The 17,825-nt window shown below is 39.9% G+C and overlaps 1 protein-coding gene across 4 annotated transcripts in view; it reads left to right on the top strand.

The window, feature by feature from the left end:
• The window catches only part of igsf11 (immunoglobulin superfamily member 11), a 116,467-nt gene that overhangs the window by 84,457 nt on the left and 14,185 nt on the right, over positions 1-17,825 (top strand). For 3 of the 4 annotated variants that reach the window (XM_063492947.1, XM_063492948.1, XM_063492949.1), the window contains one exon: positions 11,394-11,557. In XM_063492947.1, coding sequence (XP_063349017.1) covers positions 11,394-11,557 — 164 coding nt within the window. Of the gene's footprint in view, positions 1-11,393; positions 11,558-11,777; positions 11,894-17,825 lie in introns of those variants that run through there. The other variant, XM_063492950.1, reaches the window with a different exon arrangement.

Genomic DNA, 17,825 nt, shown 5'->3' with positions numbered 1-17,825 from the left:
CATAGGCACACATCGAAAATATTAGGGCAAAGAAAAAAAAAGAGCAAAAGTCCCCATACAGAGGCATGTTTGGAGTTTTTTTTTCTTTTTCTAAAATCAACATTTCAAATGCCCCACAGTTTATACTTCTGAGAGTTATGACAACGCAGAAAGCAGTATAGTGTATGCCATGTCCTACAATACTAATATATTTATGAGTAATAAAGGGTACAAACAGATTTATATGTAAACCCATGTTTTGATACTGAGCAGGAGAAAGCTAAGCTCTTCTATTATTAGAAATGCTTATGTATCGTCAATCACGCAATGACATAACACATCATCTGAATTTCAATATGACTTATGAGTGTATTCGCAACTAGAAAATGCCATCCATCCCTCAGCGCACTATTCATCATGAGTGCTTCTTTACATTTGGAAATGGGAAATGCTATTTTGAAATAAAATCCACCTCATTCATTCCCTCCTTTGGATTAATGGAAAAAAAAACACCAAAAGGTGACTGTGATGATCTATGAATGATGTCAATGAAAGGAGAACAAGAGATTAAAGCATTGTTTTTAATCAATGTTTTTTTTTCTCTAAGTAACTAAATGCATTACTTGGCTGTTCACATGTCATAGAGGAATCAGCTTGGGGCAGCTGCCCACGGGGAAAACGACCAACCTTTGAGACATTGGGGGCAAATGTTTGTGTGTCGGTTTGTGTGCCTATGTGCCGGTAACAGCTGATGAGAGGCAGTCAGTGAGTTTTTAGCTCTTTCAGATATAATACAATCAATAAAAGTGAAAGTAAATACGTAGGAAGTGTGCATGCATTATGAAAGATTTGCTGTTTTTAATTTTGGGGACAGAAGAGTGTTTCCAAGTGAAGGGAGAAAGAAAAAAACAACACCAAAGAAACAAATGTCAAGAGGAACTGCGAGTTTATCTTTATAAAGTGCATGCTTATCATTCCCATTGGATCTTAAGTACCTGAGTCATTGTTGAATTGGTGACACCTGTAGGTACTATTGGTAATGGCAAATCTTCAAACTGTGGATGCGCTGAGAGGCAAGTGAGGCAAAATCTTAAAAAAAAGAAACAGAAAAGAAAACTGGTGATCTGTTTTCAAAGTCCCATCAAAATTTAAAAGTTTCAATAGGAAAAAATAAATCTTGCTGTTCATGTTTCCCGTCTCAGTCCTGATGTGCATCAGTGCCCAGTCTTTTAAATAGTAAAAGCACTCATGATTTCTCCCAGGTGAGTAATGCTGTGCCTCTGAATGGAAGCGTGCACATAACTACTGGTGGTGCAACACAGCTTCCTTCCAACACAACTATGAACTACTTTAAACATTGTACAGTTTGTGTGAATAAGTGCTGGGAGATGTTGTTCATCACATCTACTGTCAGTCTGGGTGTCTGCATTAACTTTTATTTAAAAAAGATTAAAGAAGAAATATTTTAGGATATATTTAAATATATTTGTGACAGTCAAAAATATCTTAATCAGTGTTGTCAGTCAGCCTATCTGGAAGAAGACATCCTGTCCAGCTACAGGAGAGAAAACAACAGTTTTAATAATATTTACAAAATGCATCAGTAGATCTCACATCTTCCTTCTTTACTTCTCTAATGAGTTGGAGGTGCACAGCCAGTTCATCATCATTCAGTATTTCCTGCTCATTTTTAAACCGATCTGCGGTTGAATAACAAAAAAAATAAGTGTTTCCTTGTTTCGAAGCCCATCTGGAGGGTCACATAATAAGGTCAGTGTATTTCCTGTGACTTTAAAATAATAGTCAGCTTACCAGTGAAATGTTTTTAATGTTAAGCAGCAGCAGAGCAAATTGTGTGGTTTGTAATAGCACTAACTTAACCCCTTAAGCCCCAAGGGTATTTTCAGGTGTGATTCGCCTATGTACCAAAAATAAATAAAGAATAGCTTTGCAATTATCACATCAATGTGCATAATGTGGTCTCTATGGATAGGTAAGGCCTCAGAGAATATTATCCAAGTGTCTGGATCACTGTGTTACAGCACTTTTTTTCCAGGAATGTCACCGCTGACACCCAGTTGGTAAAACTGCAGATATATAAATATTATAAATCTTTGAGGAAAGGGGTCTGGTCTGGTCTCTGTCACATCCCCTGATTTTATTCTTACTAACTGACATTTTGCTGTCTTTTGGTAGCAGTTCCAGCATATTGCCTCCTGTTTTTTCTAATCAGATCCTGCAAAAGAGAAACAACATTCGCAAACTCATAGTAAAATAATTTTTGTACTAAATATACTAGATCTGTTTAATACAAGTGATTATTTGATAGCAGAAGTCAAATTTTAAAGCTCCACATTTTTTATTCCAGCCTTTAACCCTATTTAAATTAAATTTCCCATTCTGCTGAGTGTGTGCATGTGAAATTTTTACACACTCTGTTTTACATACCCCTTAACTACAATGACCCGCCTGTGATAAAGGATCTCATTTCACATTTTACACTGTCCTGTGTTATATAGTTGTGTGACAAGCAACACACTCTTAATTGATGGGCTGTATTTGAAATCCCAGTGATCCATTACATTTTATTAACACTTAAAAAAAAGTAAAGATGTTTCTGGTCAGTTATCTTACTTTCTCTCAAATTGCTGTCAATAAATGCATTCTACAAATTTGTAATAGGAACAGCAATCATTTTTAGATTAACCCAGCAGGCTATCAAGTATGCTATGCTGTGTATGCTAGCCTTTTTCTTTGCTTTCCTCTGCTAATCCACATGTGTCACTGAGTTGAGCTAGAGTTCATGTTTAAGGTGAGCCATGCAGGGACTCAAACGGATGATAAATCACTATAAACCCTTACCGCCGCAGAACCGTACTGACCAAATCTCCTTCAGAAGTGCTACCATTCCCAGGTGGCTCAGCCGGGGTTGGCGGGCTTGAAATCGCTGTCTTCATTCAGAGAACAGCTGTAGTGAGGTTACACAAGAAAGGGCGGTAGATACCGATAAGGAGAGATCAAACCAGGAAGAATCAGTGAGAAAGGCAGCAAAGAAAAGAACAAAGGAGGGTAAAGCAAGTTAGAGAAAGAGGAATATCTGCCTACAAGCCAATTACTAGCTGAGGAATCAGACAAGGTTACCTTAGGCTAAATGCTAGTGCTAGGAATAGTCCTCTAGTGTTATCTGATGGTTCTGGCTGGGAGACTGTTAGGCTTTGATTACTGGGTTAACCTGTAACGTCACTGTCACATGACAGCGCAGGAGTCTGACCTTATTTGATGACATAATAATACTGTTGTCGTTAATGAGATAATACTCATTAATGGCAACAAAGGGTATAGTGTTTGGCACTTTCTCACCAAAACCAGTATAGTATCTTTAATGACTAATCCTGTGGCCTGATGTCAACCCAAAAGAGCACACTTTACAGTCACTGAGCGTAAAACCGAATGACCTAAAAACAGGCAGCAACTGAAGACGGATGCAGTGAAGGCCAGGCAGAACAAAGACAGCATTTGGCGATGCCCGTGGCTTGTGGACTTACGGAAGTGTTGACTGAAAAGGATTTTCATTTTTATTAAAGTGCTAAAAACAATCCTTATAATAAAAGTCATGCTGGGCTCTCTGCTTACTTATGACCCTCTTAAATTCAGGAGGTAGGAGTAAAAATACCTGTAATCCCTAAAGAGTGATATACTTTTGTCAAACCTGTTGAATTAAAGCTCCAAGTCTCCACTTTAGTCACATATTGATTGTTTGATTTAAAACCCACTGTGATGGTGTACAGAGGCAAAATTACATAATTGTAAAAACACTTCATCTTTTGAGTGCTGCAATTTTAAGAGCAATGATCTTGCTAACTTACTGTACATGAATACCAGACACAAAGCACGATTGGCTTTTTATGTGGATGTCTTTAGCAGAACCAAGCCATTGTCAACAAGTTAAAAGAGACTTCAAGATGGAAGCTGCCAAACTGCAAAATGGAGTCACACGCCAATCATGTCATCTTACTGGTAGATCAGAACGCTCGCCAGGATGTCAGATTTATGTGCAGACACAGTGACAGGTTTGCCAAATGTGTAAGTCTGCCAGAGGTGGAGTTACCCCATACAGAGTTGGTATGAAGGCTGCGAGGTGGCTGATGGGTGACGGGGAAAAGAGTGCGTTTCTTTATAAAAATTCAGGTCTGACTCTTCGGCTGTCACGCGAAACCACGTGGAGCGGCACGCAATGCCGAGGGTTTTATTACCTGTTTGTGCTGTCAGGGAGTGTGTGAAGGCTATTTTAGATTAGAGGTGTATGTTTGTGACAATTGTACTACAGTGAAGTTGGTATGTTTTCGGACATTGTGTTTGTGTGTATGTGTGTGTGCATGTGTTTGTGAAGCTGTGTCCAGGGCTGCATGTGCAGAGCCATCTGTTTGCTGCTTTAGCAGCAGTCTTCCAGTGCTCAGGCTTATCTGTGCACGAGGGCAGTGGCCTACTTCAGCCTTCTGCTCACTCGGTGCACACAGCCGAGCCACACTAGTTTGGTTGATCACCCGTCAGCTCGATCCCAATAACTTCCCCTCAGTTTATCTACAAAAGTCTTGGGCCCATCACTTAAAACCACTTTTCTTTTTTACTTGTGACTACATTCCATATAATATATGAATTCTTCTACTTGTCCTAGCATTTGATCTTCTCTTCTTAAGAAACTCTGCAGGTGTGGATGGTGACATGCTAGGATGGTAGTATGATTACATGCCTCCGAGTAGTCCAACATGAAGAGCAAGTCAGAATAAGTGTTTATATATTTACTTATATATATAAGTCAGAAATGTATGTCTCATCCCAACACCGCCACCATTATTTACATTTTCTCAACTTTTCTTCAAGTGCTGCACATTTGAGTCACTGTAATGCTGAATAGCTTGAGAATTGTGAACTTTATAAGCATCGCTACAACTAACACGTTCAAACGACATGCTTCAGCCTGATGTTTATAGTAGTTTGGGAACACACTAAGCTGTGCTTGTCAGACTCGGTACAGTTTAGAAAAGAGTATTAAGCTATGTAGGCTAGTCAGCGGGCCCTGTTTGGGAGTCGGCTGCTGTGGCTAATGGGTCAACTGGGATGGGCGGGGCAGGGGATGAGAGAGGATGAGCGAGAGATTTTTAAGGCTCTTTCACTGGGTGAGCGTTTGTCAGACACACTGATGAAGGAATAATTGAGGAAAGGAAAGGAAAGGAAAGGAAAGGAAAGGAAAGGAAAGATTAAATGCGCTATGTTATGTGAACCTCTGCCAGACCCTAACCCCTTGTCTTGTTTTCCTTGTACCTTTGGCCCAGGCCCACTGTGTAAGGGCTCTTTATATGATCGTAGCTCCATTAACATTTCTGCTAAAGACAAAATTCAAATGGTTTTTGATAGAAGAGAGGACGAGCTTTACGGAAATATTTGGTAATGCTGTCTGAAAACAGACAGAAAACTAAGCTCTGCTAAGATTTTACAGTTTGCTAACTCCTCAACCATTCTGAGCAATTGGGAAAATTCAAACGATCCCCTAAAGATGGGAACTATTTTGTAAATTTACAGCCAAAATTAAAAGATTCAAGTCCAGGCAGCCTGCATGATACTCAGGTGATAAAGGGTTAAACTGACACCTGATCTGAGACCAAAAATGAGTTTCCCTGGTTCACCCTGCTGTACAGTCCCTTTTCTCTGTACTTATGTGTATGTCTGAATTTTTATTGTCATTCTCATCATGCAGTTAAAATGAAATATGCACAAGATTTGACCTGAGATGCAAGACAGGTGTGGAGCTGTTTCAGTCAATGGTGTTTAGTTGTTAACAGAGGCTTGTGTGCTCTGAACAAAGTACACAAGACCAACATTTCCTTGTAAAATATGAATGAGGACCTTTAGTAATGCAGTCCCTATGGGCAAGCCTGCCCTAAGCTTCAGTTTGTTTACTCTAAGGCAGAATGTCATCTTCCAGCTTTAGAGAAAATAGGTAACACTATAAGTTTGCTGTTTTGCTTCAAGCTTAACCTGCATCTGTCTAACGCAAACAAAACAGCTGATTGACAGAAATGATCAAATCGATCCAACTATAGATAGTATCGATACCAATATTGGTATTGGTATTGGTATCAGATCGATACTACTATGATGAGATCGATACTTTAGTATGTTTCTATCTTTTAAGTTCAGTACATGTACAGTACATCGCTCTTCTTAGGCAGTCACACTTTAACATTAAATACATGTTAAGCACGAACTATAAAGATAAAGTGTTAGTGGTCATCTGTAGCTGTTATTTTACCTAGAGACTATAATATATAATATATTAAGCCCACTGAATTGTGGCAAAAAAGTTATTTTATTGAAAATGAAAAATATATTCCTTAGACACAAACTATGAGTTGTGTGTTGACTGCCACGTCTATTTTATTTATAGCCTACAGCACATTTAAACAACAGAAGTTGTTTAGAGACAGGCACATTTCCATTCCACGTCTCCAAAAAACCCAGTTTCTAAATACATGAAAAGCTAAAAGGTATATTTGATTCTGTGAATAACTATTATGGAAAGTAAAAATCACAGTGATTTAGTGGTTATTAAAATAATTTGATGATGATTCATCTCATAGATCATAGCACACTGCTCTCCCCTACATAACCTGCCTTTGTATGTTTGACAATAATGGCCCTGTATTCACTTGGTATTGGATCAATACCAGAGTTTGCAGTATCGCCCAGCATTATATGATAATATTCTGTTTGTAAAAACAAACATTGGTGATTTATTTACCTCTACAAAGAAACAGAGCAGCTTAGCTTAGAAGCTCTAAGCTAAGCCAACCTGCTTCCAACCTTCTGACTTAGCAGAGATACGAGAGTGAAACAACTAAAAGCAGAATTTCCTAAAATGAAATGTTATAGTTTATTAAATTCGACAAACAAAGAATTGAGTAGACTTTCAGACATCATTAAATGCACCCAGAGTGTCTTTAGAGTGGCGTTCATTAATTTTTACCTCAGCAGTGCTGTGAGCACAGCGCTTGATGGGTTGCCATCGAGCAGCTGGGTACACGATTACGCCACCTGAGTTTTGCAAAATAACCCGTCTTTGCCCGCCTGTCGGTTCGCCCTGGTGCCTTGCAGGCAGTGGCAACAACGCGGGGTCCGCTACTCGCATGTACACAGCTCATCATGAAGCCCCTGGGTGTTCTGCAAAAGAACAGGACACGAAGCTCTGTTTGTGTGTGGGCACAGGTGTCAGAGTACATGAATCCATGTGCAGATGTATTTGTAACTGTGTGATTAATTTTATGGTTTTTGATGTTAATTTTTTTCCAAGCGGTTGCTGGAGACTCACCTCTATTGTGCATGTGCAGGACACAGAACTAAGTGTGATCATAGGTACCAACTGTCATCCCTGAAGTAGTAGATATGTGATGCTCTCGCCTTTTAATTGTCTTTGAACAGATTTAAAATAAAGTTGTATCTTCGCACACGTGTTAATGTGTGTGCTCTTCTCTCTCTTAAGTAATGCCTTTGCTATCATCAATCACTTCACTTAACCAGGTTTATGCATGTATAGGTGTGTGGCTGTCTCTGTGCATTGAGGCTTTGCCAGAGGCTCATCACTGCATCGCGGGCATCTGTTTGAAACTGGAATAAAAGTAGAGCCTATGAATAAAAGAGCCACATGAATAAAATCACAGAATGCAAATGACTTGCCAGGCAGGGATTCTGTGTGTGTGTGTTTGTGTGTGAGCGACTGCGAGTGCAAGAGTGAGAGAGAGGAAGTGTTGCATCCAGCCTGCATTTGTTCTCCCTCCAATCATGCCTCCACTTTAGCTTGACTGATAGAGTAAGCGCACACACACACACACACACACACACACACACACACACACACACACACACACACACACACACACACACACAAAGCTTTTTCTTCTCCGAGGTGCATGCTTTTCTCATGCATTAATCAACAGCGGTTTTGACACTTGGATCCCATCAGAGAAGAGAGGGAGCTGTTTTAACAGAGCCATACTGTTGGTTCTCTCCTTGACTGCTAGCACTGCCTCAGGTGACTTTATCAATTAGGCCTTTCTGGAAACACCGGCATCCTCTCTGCTCCCTCATGTCCTCCTCTGTTTCACTTTCTTTTTTATGATTTGTTGTTTTCTTTTTCTCCTACCTGCCCCTCCTCACATCGTTCTTGTGTTCTTCTCCTCCACCTACTCATCTGTTACTACTCATACTTCATGCACGCCAACATTTTTCTTTACTGTACACTCTTTTTGAAAAATTCCTTCCGCATTCCCAACCCAAATCTTATCTAGTCAGCAACTCGTAGTTCCTTTAATGGAAATAACGTAGCACAAACATATTCTGTTTTGATTAAATAAAAGCTATTTTTCTCTGAAAATGTAAAAGGTGTACGATCCCACAGCAACAGAACACTGCAACAGGTGAGTAATACTATAGGAGACAATGTGGCGCTGCTCTGCTACAGTTAAACATAACTGTGGGCAGCCAGGGGTCAGCCTCAGAGATTAGCATAGTTACTCTGTGCTGCTTCGTACCAGTCAGGCTGGCCTCGGCCTCGGGGCGCCTCTGGGCTGGAATTGACAGCAGAAGGGAACGGGATGTTTGTCAACAGGAAAATGATAAAGCTTACGCGGTAAAACCTAGAGAGAGCGATAGCCTGTTTACATCACAACTGTGCACATTAGCCTGCAGAAATGAACCCTTTCAAGCCAGAATTTTTTTTTTAATTTTTTGAAAATTAAGTATATATTGTAAAGAATCACACTGATGATGTAGAAGTCTCCAAAACTCATGTATCAAATGTGATAAATTTGGCTTTAAAGGGTTAAAAAAATAGAATTGATGACTCTTTGCTTCACTCAGTGCTGGTCATAAATGCAAAATATCTTAGACTACAGCAAAATAATGTTAGGACTACTGTATCAAGCCCTGACCTGTCTTTGATTATTTCCTGAAATCAGTTTGTACTTTATTGTTTTCTGCTAGCGATTAGAAAACATGGTTTACCTCAGCCATAGTGGCTCCTTTGGAGCTATAATACAATACTGTACTGATTTTTTATTTAGGTTTTTTTTTTAATGCGGGTGGTCATGTTTGACAGTGTCTGGCTTACTGTTCATCCCTTACATATTGAACCCATTACAGGATGGATTCTGGAAGAGCGACGGTCTACCAGACATGCTTGAGTGAAGCTGGCATAAAGCTTTGGCAGAAGTGTGCGCAATAATGAGGCAATGCCAAGCAATACCATACTTCTCATCCCTGTCCCTTAGATGTGTCCCCAAAGGGCTAACATACATGTCACCAAGGACATACACTGATTAAAGTCTGAGTGTGTGGATTGTAGTGGGCAGTATGTCACGCATGTGCCTGTGAGTTGAGAGGGCACGGTGCACGGCATATGTACTGCACTGGTTTCGCTGGCACTGCGTGTTGGTGCTTGTTTGTGATGTTGGGTGTGTGTGTGTGTGAGTTTGCTTTGGTCGTGGGAGCTTACAGGCTCTGTGCGCAGAGGTTCCCTAATCCAGTGTTTTGAAATGAGCCCTCCAGCTGTTGTGGGCTTGAGAGACTGCTGCCTTGGAGGGGGCTTACAGATGATAAGATGCTCCTTCTATCTTCATTCCTCTAGGATCTTTAATTCTTTCTTTCTTTCTTTCTTTCTTTCTGTACTTTAGTCTTTCTCTGCCTTTCTGCTTCCCTTAAATCAAGCACATTTAATACCTATGTGGCCACTGAGAAAACACACTTGCACTTGATCTCATGTTGCCAACGCAATCGCGCATTCTCGTTAAGACCGCAGCTCTTCGCATGAACTTCTTCCTCTGTGCTGTTAATCCCCCATTAAGAACAAAGATTGATTCCTTGCAGAAAGTGAACACTACATACACAGAGGACAGAGGAAGTTCAGATTAGAGCAGCAAGCTACATCTTTGCCGCTTACTGTTTTTATGACGGTGGCTGCAGATTGCACACGTCAGTCAAGTGAGCAATAATGAAGTATTGCATATAAATGAAATTGCTTGCATTTTTTGGAGGGGTGTGTGTGTGTGTGGGGGGGGGTGACTCTCTTTTTTTATCAGTATATGTCTTTGACAAAGCAGAACTGAGTGAAGCAGTTTGAGTGCTGCATATCTCCCCTGGCCCAGCACTGAGCCTGCAGGGCCTGTGGTGTCTGCCAGCAGAAAGAAAGCGTAGGAAGTCCAGCAGGTTTTGGACAGACAGGCAGAGAGCAACAGGCAGTCTGTCAGCTCGAAAATATTACACTGATATTCAAAACTAGGCAGAAGCGAGTCAGTAGATGGGAAAAAATTCTTATATTCGTTTCCTTATCATAATGTCAATAATTACTCATATATATTCTATTGCACAGTGTGGTCATTGCTTGCACTTGGGATCTAGCTTGACTCTTGACTACAAACCATAATTGACATCCTGGTGGTTCCTACTATTGATTAATGGTAAGATCCTCATTTTACATTACCACTGACAAGGGCGATTCACATGACATGATCAATTATCTGTAATCATATCAATGCATCATCCTCCTCACCGTGTTTAGATAAGATTACTTCCCAATGGGGTTTTTTGGACATGGATACATGCTTGCGGGGGAGATCTAACTTAATTTAGGCTCTAATGTCTTTAGCCGGTCTCGAAATAGGATGCAGCATGTACATATCTGTCTTTGTGGGTCTGTTGTGGATGGCAGCTGAGTCCAGATGAGGAAAGCGGCTCCTTAGTTGTTTACTTTGAGAGGAAGCAACAAATCTAACATTGCTGTCATCATTCAGTATGCACCGATTCAGATGTTGCTGTTTTAGGAGAGGAATAAAATTAACGTCTCGTGACATCTTATCATTTTTTTCCCCCATTTAATTGCACATTACATATTTCATGTGATCCCTCTCAGTGCAGCCTTGTTTGTTAGTTGTCAAAAACATCTCAGACGAGGAGTCTGGCTCTCAGGAAATCATGTTTGTTTTGCTGTAAAGATGAAAAAGCTGTAAAAAAATGTCACATATTAAAAATATTGTACGTGGCAGCGTTTTAGCTTTGGATTTCTTGTATCGTCTGTGTGTGTGTGTGTGTGTGTGTTTCTGTTACTCACACACTAAAGCAAGCGTTCTCATTTTTAGCGATTTAGGGGATCTAATAGCCTTCAGGAAACCTTTTGAAGATGCTGCTTTTCTTACAAAGTGCAAAGATACATCTGTTGGGAGTTTCGGGGGGAATTTCTGCATTTAGACATCTGCTCATCTCTCTCTCTCGCTCGCTCTCTCTTTCTCTTTGTTTCATTTGGTACTGTATGTGCTTTTCTTTTGAGAATCAAGACGCTGATCACTGACTCTTTTTTTCTCCTGCAGTCTGTGTGCAGGCACTAGATGTGACAATGTCCCAGCGCAGTGTCCAGGTGGCTCGTGGCCAAGCAGCCATCCTGCCCTGCTCCTTTACCACCAGCGCTGCCCTCACCAACCTCAACATCATCTGGATGGTGACGCCGCTGTCCAATGCTTACCAGCCAGAGCAGGTATGAACCACTTGCATCCACCCACTGACCTGAGTCATCTTTTACAGCTTTTACAGCTAAGATCAGAGTCACAGGTGTGTTAAAAAGCATAGTCTTCATATTTAGAAGACAGACTTGTGCAGTGCAATTAAGCATGTCAGATCCTTATTTACTATTCTGAGAGTTTTTCTGTGATTGTTGTAATTAACTGTAGATGTTTGGATGCTGAATTGGTACACAGTCAGTGTTGCCGTGCACCCTGCACATCAACTGAAATGTCTGCTTCTGAAATCTTATTTTCTAATGCAACACTACTGTATGCGCATCTTGTGGATGGGTTCCTTACAGTCAATGCAGGTACATGGGAGTTTGCTCTGTTTGAAGGTGTGCTCAGATACAGCGCAAAGAGAATATGAGTGGCTGCAAAAATGCATCGCATGTGTAGAGAATGAAACAAGCAAAAGGGAAGTGTCATGTAGCTCTTACATCTTATGGCACGACTCTTTTGTTTATATTTTGCCCCCACAGACCCAGACTTGTTTGTAATTGTTATTGTGCTCTTGAGGAATAATTCTTTATACTTTCTGAAGGTCTTTTGAGGTTGGATTTCAGCATCAAACTTGACGTCTGTCAAAGTTATAAATGCAGAAAAGCACAGTAAGATTTTGATCCACCTTTTAATACCATCTGGAAAGCAACAGCGTCATTTTTCAGCATGGCAATGATCACAAACACACCGCAAAGGCAGTAAAAGCATTCCTCAATAGAAAAACACACAAAGAAACACAGCCAGTCATGAATTGGCCTTCCCAGTACCCAGACCTCAACATTATGGAAGCAGTCTACAATCATCTTTATAGAAAGCGCAGCAAAAGGCAGCCAACATCCAAAGAACAGCTTTGAATGACCTTCAAGAAGCCTGAGAAATATTCCTGAAGACTACTTAAATTACAAGAAAGCTTGTCTAAGAGAGTTCAGGCTGTGCTGAAGAATAAATATGATTGGTGCACCTATTTCTCAATTTTCCTGGCAAGGTAAAAAGAAATTAGGGGTGGATCAAGGCTTTTGCAAAAAAAAAACTATCTATCTAGCCCATGGTAATTTGCATATGCCAAAAACATAGTTGCACTGCTTAAACAAAAGCAGACAGAAAAAATAATTCCCTTTTCAGTGCATCTGAACACACCTCTAGTACATCAGTTTTGTAATTAATAGAGATCACCATACTTTAAAATAGAAATAATGTAGTAGTAAGCTTAAGGGTGTATTAATAGTTTACAATCTGTGTGCTGCAGGACGCCTCTTAAACAACATATGCTTTCGCAGTGCTGATTTGATGTGGAAACACTGTCAGAAAGTTCCACGCAAAGACATGGCGAATTTAAGTTACTCGCCGACTGCTGATGCTCATTTTGTTTATCTGGCCTCGTTTATAGCAGTCTACTCTCTCACCTTCCCTCCGTCTCTCTCTCACTCACTCTTCATCCCCTCGTGCGGGACTTCTGTGATTCCATTTGAGTTGTTTAACATGCAGCTGCAGGCCGTACAAGCTCACCTGCCTCCCTTCACTTTGAACCCCAGTGCTGGTCGGCCGTCCAAATAACACAATCATCTTCTGCACTAATTAACTCACGCCCACGACAGGCTCTATATCGCAGCTGTTCTCCACACACACAGACACACAAATATGCACAAATGCACGCACACAAACTGGAATTGAACAGACTGCTGGTCCAAATGTAGTGCGGATCCACGTGCCTACATGCGGGGCTTATATACAGTATGCATTCATGTGCGAAGTCTGTAGACAAAGTGCACAGTCTAAGTGTGAATACTGACGTGAGTATATACATCCAGAAATTCACACATCATGGCATGGTTATGTCATGTGTACACCTGTCGCTTGTATGGCTGTCATCACCCCCCCACCCCCCACCCCACACACACATTATATTGCACAGCACTTTGGCTCTGATATTTCCATGACAAACATCCAAGCCTTTAGGAATGCATTACATTGTCACAAACATATGGATATATCTCACAATCTGTCCACTGCAAACTGCCATTCTGCCATGAAATTGGGGAGCTGTCTAAAAAGTGTGTGATGAAATAAAGTGCTGCGTGGTGCGACAGAACACGCACAAGGTCATTTTAGAGAGAGAAAGAGTGTGTTTGTCATAAATGATTACAGTTGATGCTGAAAGCCATTAAGAATTACTGAACAGAACTCCATACACTTGCGCAACCTGCATTAGCACTTTAGTGAGCACACACTATGACCACTCAGATCTCTCTCTCCTCAAATTCGAATGCCATGTTCATGTTGGTCCGTACCGAATCATGAACTGTTAGAAGGCGACGGCAAAACTTTGTCGGCCTCACTAAAATGTGCAAATGTAGCTATTTGTTTTCCCCGCTGCCTTTATTGCATTGTTGTCTAAGGCATCACCCTCTACTTCATAGCCAGTAGCTTACATGGTCGACCCCACATTATAGGCTGTGGGAACTTAACTATGAGCTCTATATATTTTGTTTATGAGAGCAGGCAGTGTGACAGGCTGGTGCATTTGATGTCTGCTGGGATCCTGATGTATGAAGGAATTACTCTGGAGACAAAGTAATTTGTATTTTGAGTTAAAAGTCACAATAAACCCCAAATGACTCCATTAGAATATATTTTGGTGTATGCTTTAAAAATGGATAAAATGTCTGCCTGTATTATTAAACAAGTAAAGAGTTGACAACCACCCAAAAAACTCTTATCTCAAGTTCATCCTCAGCTCTGTGCTTTTTAGGATCTTTTAGTTATTGTTATAATTTCCAGTCATTTTTGATTCACTTTCAGCATTTTCCTGTGATTTTTTAAATTCTTTTTTTTAAACAACAGGAAAAAAAGCTATATATATATATATATATATACTACCTGGAGAACAAACAGAGAAAGTAAGCAATTAGCTAGAGTCTAAAGAGCCACATATTTCCCCCAGGAGTTAAGGTAACAAAACAGAGCTGAAGGGGAAACTGACCTCAAATGAATGTTAATGTTGCTCCAGAACTGTTAACTCCTACACATTATCAAATTAAAAGGTCTTGACATTAGTGTTGCATTTGCACCTTGCTTCTTGCTGCTCAGCATAAGGTAATATAGTAGCTGTAGATTCAGCAGAAAAAATCCCTCCCTTCAGTCTTCTTCTGTTCTTTTCTTTGGCATATGAATGACCATTTTATATAACATGAAATAGTTCACACATAGAGACCTCCAAAAGATATTTTTTCTATTTTATGGTAAAAACTAATGCCCATTGACAGTATCAGGCTTTGTCATTTAAAAATGGGTTCAATTACCTTTCACGGCATGTATTTTTTGATGAAAGACACCTATCACAAACATAAACCAATATAAGAAAATGCATAAAAGTAATAAAGGTAACGTATTAAACCTACACCAAAATAAAACAACAATTGAGTGCATGTGGTTTGTATGTGCTTTGAAGTATTTAACGGTACTAGCATATGCATGAGCATTATCTAGTGGCCATATCAGCCAATTACACTCCTAGACTCTAAGGCTACCCTGAAGGTTATAGTATCACCTCCAAGATAGCAACAGGGGTTACCAAAGCATCTACTTTGTTTGGGTTCTCACCACTGTATAATTAAAGAAACAGCTAAGCTTAGCTAAGATAGCCAGCTGGTGGTTGTAGTTTCATATTTAACAGACACATGAGGTGCTATATATTGAAGTTCACAGAGATTTCAGATTCCCAAGCATGATAAATTAGACTTGAAAACTTGCTCAAATGCTTCACATATTGTGATAAAACTGTAGTAGAACCATTTCTGTAGCACTCAACTAACCAGGCCTGTATGGTAGGGTCCAGAATGACCAGACTGAAGCCACTCCTCAGTAAAAGGCACATGACAGCAGGCCCGTAGTTTCCCAAAAGTTAACTGAAGCACTCTTAGACCATGAGAAACAAAATTATCTGGTCTGATGAAAAAAGGTTAAACTCTTTGGCATGAATACCAAGTGTCAAGTTTGAAGGAAATCAAGCACCTCATCATCTCGTCAGGTGGTGGCAGCATAATGCTGCGGGGTGTTTTTTCAGCAGCAGGAACTGGGAGACTAGTTAGGGTCGAGGGAAATCTGAGTGTAGCAATGTACAGAGACATCCTTGTTGATAACCTGGTTCTCGTACTGGGGCAGGGCTCATCTTTGGAAATTTACTCCATTTTGGAATAAAGCTCTAACATGACAAAATGTTGAACAAGTAAATCGCTGTGAAGTTAAGTGTGCACTTTATTAGTGCTCAGAGAATTCAAGCTTGAATCTCTGTGTAAACTTTTACCTAATTCCAGTTGTAGTCATTTTTTTATTCTCATGACCAGACAAGCTAAACTCCAGATTCTAACAGATTCTGTTGGTGCATAGCTCAGAGAAGTGTACCTGCATGTTTGCATATTCATGTGCTGTTTTCTGTGGATGTAATCTGTCTGACAAATTGTTGTGGAGATCAGAAGTCTTGGCCTCTGTCCTCTGGTCCTCTTGATGTGAGATAATCCACGCACACACACACACACACACACACACACACACACACACACACACACACACACACACACACACACACACACACTTGACTAGACAGTTTTTTTTTCTTTTTCTTACCTGTTGTTTATCCTCTTAAAGGTGTTTGCTGGATATCGGTGGTCCTTATGCTTAAATATGCTCCAACTTTTGTAAAAATGCTTTTATTGTGGCGGGACATCTTTTAAAATTGCATATTGTTTTCTTTGTTGTTGCAGTTGATGATTGAAAGTTTTAGAGAAAGGTGTATTTTCTCAGCACTAATGAAAATGTTTCTCATTTTCAGTATTTGTGTACCTTGGTCATCTCCCTGATTAAGTCCCCATTAGCCCTCTTTTTCTTAGTTCCTGGAAAAAAAAGCTTAAAAAAAAATTTAATGGTGATATAGTAAAATATGTGCCGCATCACTGAAATGAATATTCTGTGAAATTGAGATCATAAAGAATATGTGATGCAGAAATGATGCTGATCTTTAAATGAGAATATAACCTGTGTGCCTGTAAAGTCAATTTAATTTGAGCAGATTCCATTAAACGTAACGTCTTAGCATACATTGTACTTATATAGCAAAACCACATTGAACATTTACATGTGCTTCCATAGTATATTTTTACTTTGTATTTATCAGCAGACAGGTATTTTACTTTATTTATTTATATATTTGATTACTTTTTCACGTGTCTACCTCAAGGGACATAAGTATGCAGAGTCAACTTAATTAGTTTTTTATTTTCTGGTTTTTATTATGTTATATTATATAATTTTTGTGTTTTACAAGTGTATTTCCAAAGGATAGTTTAATGGGAAAAATCCTTTTTAATAATACTGGGAATTTTTTTTTAGTTTACAGTAGAATGTGGTTATCGTGATTATGGTGAGTTTTTAATACCGTACCAGGCTTAGGCCAACGACGTGGGCACTTTATAAGCAACTCAATTTTATGGGAGTCGTACTTCGTGTGAGCGACTCCAGGCACAGTTTCTCCAGTGCTGTGTGAAGTTTGAAGTCTCAGTGAATCTAGTTTGACCTTCAGTATTTCATCTAGGCACTGTTACACACAAGACACAGCTCAGATTATCAGACAGGCCAGTGAGATAACAGGTTTAGTTCAAACATCACTGTCTGAGTTGTGCATTAGATCAGTTACAAGTGAGAGGGTTCCTATAGGACCCCTCGCACACCTCCCAACACTTCTTTCTCTTGGTCAGTTGTTGTGCCCCTGGGCACAACAACTGACCAAGCATTTTACACATTTGGCAATGTGTGAAAATGTGCTGACAAAAGAGTCAAATATATATATATGTACAAGAGTCAAAAGGGTAAATGAGGTAAATCCAGAAGTATATTAGTAAAATGGGGTTTGGTCCCATATTGTTCAGAACATGTCTCAAAGGATAGAAAGAGATAACAGTTGCAGCTTATAGTCATTAGATTGAAGGGAACTGTGAGGGTTTAGAGATTTATTCAGGCTTTATTGAAGCGATGGCAGTATCTGCCATGTCAGGGGCCAGGGGGTCCTTGCACGGTCAGTTAGAATTGGAATATGAGTACGAAACTGGTACAGCAGTATCTGAAAGTTCACTATGAGCATTCGTTTGCTACTCACACTTACAGGGTATATCGCACAGCAGGAGAACGACTGGGGATGTAGCACAATTTGTGCAGATGCTTGTACTGTATCTGTGTAGGATTTTAGGA

The sequence above is a fragment of the Pelmatolapia mariae genome, linkage group LG14 (genome assembly GCF_036321145.2).
Source record: "Pelmatolapia mariae isolate MD_Pm_ZW linkage group LG14, Pm_UMD_F_2, whole genome shotgun sequence".
In the NCBI taxonomy this organism is placed as follows: domain Eukaryota; kingdom Metazoa; phylum Chordata; class Actinopteri; order Cichliformes; family Cichlidae; genus Pelmatolapia; species Pelmatolapia mariae.
The sequence above is the reverse complement of the archived record's forward strand: the minus strand, read 5'-3'. Positions and strand labels throughout refer to the sequence as shown.